At 33.9% G+C, this 5747-nt stretch overlaps 1 protein-coding gene across 1 annotated transcript; it reads right to left on the bottom strand.

Moving 5' to 3' along the window:
• Window positions 1–245: 245 nt before the first annotated feature.
• On the bottom strand, window positions 246–3384 carry LOC122297815 (abscisic acid 8'-hydroxylase CYP707A1-like). Its single transcript, XM_043108013.1, has 9 exons — window positions 3048–3384; window positions 2609–2930; window positions 2225–2374; window positions 1859–2107; window positions 1631–1720; window positions 1420–1498; window positions 1097–1203; window positions 875–993; window positions 246–616 (listed from the first exon to the last, which is right to left on the bottom strand). Exons 1-9 carry the CDS (start codon window positions 3251–3253, stop codon window positions 517–519), a joined length of 1422 nt encoding a protein of 473 aa, XP_042963947.1. The 5' UTR covers window positions 3254–3384; the 3' UTR covers window positions 246–516.
• Window positions 3385–5747: the final 2363 nt, after the last annotated feature.

Here is a 5747-nt window from a genome sequence, read left to right as displayed (position 1 = left end):
GAGTTGGGACAATCATTATACAAAAATTTACGCCTAATTAATTAAATTTCAATATCCTAAATTGTGTGGGTAGAAATACAATTTTCTATTGCAATTTCTTTAATTTATTTTCTATTCCAGAATATATGTCAGTGAACTTGAAAATTCAGTGTCCAAAATTTGTGGCCAATCTCATCACCTCTACTCTTTCTAAACTTTAATACATTGAATTTTAGAAGCACCAACAGCAATGAAATAGTTAGGAATGAAGTAACAGTGAATAATTTGCTAATAGTAGTGAAATAATCTTAAAATATCTGAGAACGGTTGTGTTCTCGAACAAGCCCTAAAGCTTTCCTTGACAACAATAAGTACAAAACAAAAATTAAGGGAAAATAAAAGGATATTAAATAGCATCACCACGAGTTTGTGGGGATGTGCTAGAGAGAGGGAAAAAAAAAAAAAAACCACTAAGTAAGAATTTGGATAGGGAAATGGCATATGGCTCATAATAATTCAACACATGCATGCTGCTTTCTATTCCATAGATTCTTTCCAAAATCTGGCTGGGGGTCCATGCAAAGGCACTGGGAATGGGCTGTGCTGAATACCACTATGGGATCCCACCACTTCCCACCTGCAAAGATAACAAACAAAATGCCCATGTCAAATAATTACAGAAAAATGTTGTCTTTTATGTTTTAATTTATAAAATCACTTAAAATATATCGCATCAGTCCGTAAAATTAAAGATGATAAACTTACAACAAAGATCTTTATCCCTTTCTCATTTCTTTATTGTAATTTTTATGTCTCGAAATCTCAAGATTATATGCACATTGGTCAATATCTAATGAAATTATTTGAGTTTCATGGATTTTATTTTGTGTAATACCTGAATTGGGTGACCAGATGGTGGATCATAATCAGCATCTCCAGCTTTGCAAGCTCATTTCCCGGACAGGCATGAACTCCGCTGCCAAAGGGCATGAACGTATTGGGTTTTGGGGCAACCTAAACAAACAGTAAACATAGAAAAAGAAACGTGCAAAATCACTGATCTGTCCTGTCTTGGAATATAGAAAGGCCACGAGTGCAGAAACAGTAACTTACATACCTCAAACCTCGAAGGATCAAATCTTTGAGGCTCAGAGAAAAACTCTGAATTGTGGTGAATGTTCCTGAACAAAGGCATCACTTTCCAACCTTTCGGAATTATGTACCCTGTCAACATATTCTAGTGTCAGTTATTGCCCTCAAATGTACTACTTTCTTTTCTTTTTATTTATTTTTTTTCCTGATCAGAAGAGCCTCAAATGTATAATTCTAGAAGAAAAGCTTCCCCAAAACGGCAAAAAGCCTAGCATTTCTTTCTGCTATAAAGATCCTAAGTTTTAATTTTGTTCTTTTAGTTTCATAAGTTTTAGGTCCTCCTCTTACCCTTGTATTCCACATCAGCAACTGCTTCTCTGAAGGTGAAAGATATGATGCTTGCAATTCTCAAGCTTTCTAGCACTACCTGAGCAAAACCATATTTCCCAACTCTTAGTCGCTCTTGCAACAAAATACCCTGCCCTTGGGGCAAAACAACATACCAAAACAAAAATTTACTCAGAACATCATGGTTTGTGATGGTTACTGCAGTGCATACCTTGTAACTTACTGGCATTTTTCTTGTTTGGCTCCAACTCAAAGGACGGTTACCTTCATCATTAGCTTTACGAATAGCATTCTGTTCAGCCTGCAAAGAGAGCCGCTTTCATAAATCAATAGGACCAGAGAGCTCTGAGTGTCCCAACACAGAAGACAAAGAAAGTGGGGGGTTGAAAGAGACTAGCTCTAGACCACACATGTGGTGAAGCTGCTTCAATGATCATACCTTTACAGCCTCTAGAAGTTTCGGGTTATCATGGAGATACTTCACAATCCATGCCATGACACTTGCTGTAGTGTCTTGAGCTGCAAATAGCACTCCAATGACATTGTCAGCGATTTGATCATCAGTTAAGATCTCTCCCTTTTCATCTTTTGAGTTCAGAAGACATCCCAACAGATCCTTCTCAAGAGATTTCTTTTCCTTCCTCTCACATATAATATCACCAAGAATATTTGTTAGCCTCTTTCTTGCCTGCAGAGAACCCAAAAGACAGAGAAAGAAAGTAGACAAATCAATTAGAAATGTCACTTTGGAGAGGACTATATAATTGAATTGAATGGACTGCTGAAGTCTTACTATTTTGCTTACCAGATGTGCCTTTTTGTAGGAAGTTCCAGGAATACTTATAGGGAAGGAATTGTAGCCTTGGTCTACTAAACAGTAATTCTTCTTCAGCTCATCTCTATAATGGGAGTCCAGATGGCCGAAAATTGCAAGTATTCCAACCCCAAAAGAAAACTGCAGTGGTTCGAGGAAGACCAATTTAATCATGAGCGAACTAGAGTATATGCTAAGAATGAAGCATGAACAGAACTTTTTAGAGAACCTATTTGGATTAGATATGTCTCCAAGTTGACTGACCCCTTAGTTGAATAATTAAACAATCTTGAGAATGGCATAAAATGGCAAAGTCAAAAAGATTAAGTGCAGAAAACCCAGAAACAGAACTTCTTGAATAAATATTTAGGCAACCTTTTTCATTTCATGGAAAGTGTTAATGACATGGCCGCCTCCCCACGAGTCCAAGGTAGAGGCTGTAATGGCTTCGATACCCTGCATTAAGTTCCGAAGTGCGTCGAGAGACAAAGATCCTTGGACCAACTTCCTTAGACGAATATGGTTGTCCCCTTGGTGGAAAAACAGCGCTGCAGGGCCAATCAGGCGCTCTTTGCTTTTCGGGTAGGTGGGTTTGAACAAGTTAGCCTCTGTCACCAGCACAAACCGAGCAGCCTCGGGGCTAGCCAGCATGACACAAGGGCAGCCAAGAATATGGGTCTTGAAGATTTCTCCATACCTGAAAGTTGAAACACCCGTCATGAACTCCACCACGTTCAAAACTCATGTTTATAAAGAAATTAACGAACAGAAAGTTTCAAAGTTATAAACACAGCTTATATATAAGAGTGTAGACCTTTTCTGTTTGGCTGCAAAAAAAACATTGGAATCCTGAGAATACAGTTGAAGAGTCTCTCCTATGTATGGCCAGCCCATTGAACCTGGCGGAAGCTTAGCTCTTGTTTGGGGACGTTCTTTCTTGTCCCCTCCTAGAAATAGATATGAGAGCAGAGTTGTAAGGAGAAAGATAAAAACATAGAACAAAAATCCACCCATCTCCATCAGCTCCCTCAGACCTCTATACGAGCCAGATGATCTTGCTCGTCTCCCTCAGACCTCTTGTCTAAGGAAGTGATGCAGAATATGATATGCTTTGAGCCACGCAGAAAGGGAGGGAGAAGTGAGGAGGTTTATATAGAAGGGCGAGTTTCAGTTAAAAGACTAACTGGGACACATTTCATTCCAAGAATTAGACGTCCAATTAAGTATGTATGGCAAAATTTCTACTCGTTCTGTCATCCAACAAGTCCATAGGGGACGTCATTATTATTGCGCCATACAGACAAATCCATAATCTGCCTATAAATATATATATATATATAAAAAAAAAAAAAAAAAAAAAAAAAAAAAAAAAAAAAAACAAAACAAAAAAACCAAAAAACAAAAAAAACAAAACAAAAAAGTAAAGGGAAAGTTTCATAAATGAACTTTTGAATTTTTTAAATTCATCAATGTATCTCATAATTCATATATCAACTTTTCATATTGTTTATCCGGCCATGTCTATAAAAAAGGTATCTTGAGAATCCATTGTATAACATAAGAAATTATAAGTAAATGATATCAAACTCCTAAAAAGATAAGTTTATACTGCAATGTTTCTAGAGAGTATCGAATATCTATAAAGGCCCGAATAAATGTGGGTCGTCGGATAGGCTCTTGGCCCATTATGCTTATAAGAACCGGGACTAGTCTTAGAGGCCCAATCCATAAGTCTAGTCCATCTCCCATACCAACAGGTAACCATTTGAAAGCTACATTGGATAAGAACGGTTATCATTTGATTTAAACATCAAATCTATCCCTTATCTAGAGGCTTGAATTTCAAATAGCAGATAAATCTGCTATCACATAAGTAACAGGCTGATTACAAGCCTTATATATATATATATATATATGAAAGGTCGAGGTATGTAGGGGCAGTTGATTAATTGAGATTGAAGAAAGTTTATTCATGGGACTATGGGATCCCACGTTTTTAAAATGAAAGATTTAAGAGTTATTATGTGATGTTAAATCATCACAATAGAATAAAAGTGAGACAAGTCTCCATCCTATCAAATTTTGTAACATGTCAAGTGGATGTTAAACACAAACAAAACTCGTTGCCAATCGCCCGAAGTCAAAGTATATTAGATAGGTTCATAATCCCCTCAATTTTTTCTTTCAAATACATCTATATGAGAGTTTTATTTTATTTAATGGACCCATCAAATCTTATAATATCTATATTAAATAGGATCCAATCTCAATCCTACTAAAGGTGATCGTGTGCACACTCTCACACACGTGTGTGTATATATATAATTTATTTACAACTCGATGTGAATAACACTTAGCAAATATTTTATATGACATAATTTAATTTAAAATATAAATTTTTAAATTTGAACTTTATAAATCAAATCCTTTCATTAAAGTGATATTAATAATATATTCTGCACACCGGCTTGCAAATAGAATAGCTTATACATACATATTATATATATATATATATATATATATAGAAAGAAAGTCTAAAAGTATTGGCAATGGATTATGCATCTTTATATTCATCTTTATATTTACATAATATCTCTCTAAATTGGTTTACATTGGATTATGTATCTTCAAAATTTTGCATTGTTACGAAGAGTATTTCTTCAAGTTTGAAAAAGTACTATTCACTCTCCAAACATTATTTTACTATTTTTTCTCTCTCCTTCTCATTAAAATCAACTTTGTAAAGTTTGTATTAAGATGATTTTGATATATGAAAATTTGTATTAAGTTGATGATATAAAGTGTTTTTTAGTATAAATTAATATTTATTGATAAAATTAGTCATTTTCATATATGAAATTGCCAAATTGGTAATATTTAGATATATGAAATTAATATTTTTGAGTACATTGTGTTAATTGTAAAATATATAAAAATAATAATTTTAAGAAAAAATAAAAAAGTAAAAAAAATTTTTAATTATTTAATTCAAAAATGTATAATCCAATATAGGAGACTTTCTTTATATGTAAAATCAATCTTCAAAAAATGTGATTTTAAAAATACATATAAAAAAATCAATGCAGGTTTTAACATTAATAGAATCTTATCCAAAAGGATATTACTCGCATACATGGCACACACATAAATATACACACTACTTATATATATACAGACACATATACATAGGGATTAATTATTGTCAAATCATGGGGTTAAAAAGAAAGTTTCAGATTAATTCATTTAGCACTCGATCGATCCGGCCCGTTTCGGGCCGCTAATGTCTTTTCTAACCCCACCTGCTTGCAGCTAGGGCCATTATTGGAAATTAATGATCAAGGGTAATATATTGCAAGTCTAGTACGAAGAAAACGGAATATACATAAGGGTAGGTATATATATATATATATATTCTTGTGCACTATCTTGATGTGATTGGTTAAATTAAAATTTTTTAATACGTAAATTTTTTTGTTTGAAATCGTTAATATGTAATTAATCATATTAATAAATA

The sequence above is a fragment of the Carya illinoinensis genome, chromosome 15 (genome assembly GCF_018687715.1).
Source record: "Carya illinoinensis cultivar Pawnee chromosome 15, C.illinoinensisPawnee_v1, whole genome shotgun sequence".
In the NCBI taxonomy this organism is placed as follows: Eukaryota; Viridiplantae; Streptophyta; class Magnoliopsida; order Fagales; family Juglandaceae; genus Carya; species Carya illinoinensis.
This window is presented reverse-complemented; position numbering and strand designations above follow the sequence as displayed.

Coding starts and splice junctions, on each gene's coding strand:
- LOC122297815 (XM_043108013.1), bottom strand. CDS start 3,253: ATGGAGATGGGTGGATTTTTGTTCTATGTTTTTATCTTTCTCCTTACA. Junction 2,931..3,047: donor TTTGCAGCCAAACAGAAAAG/GTCTACACTCTT, acceptor TTCAACTTTCAG/GTATGGAGAAATCTTCAAGA. Junction 2,108..2,224: donor CCTACAAAAAGGCACATCTG/GTAAGCAAAATA, acceptor GGTTCTCTGCAG/GCAAGAAAGAGGCTAACAAA.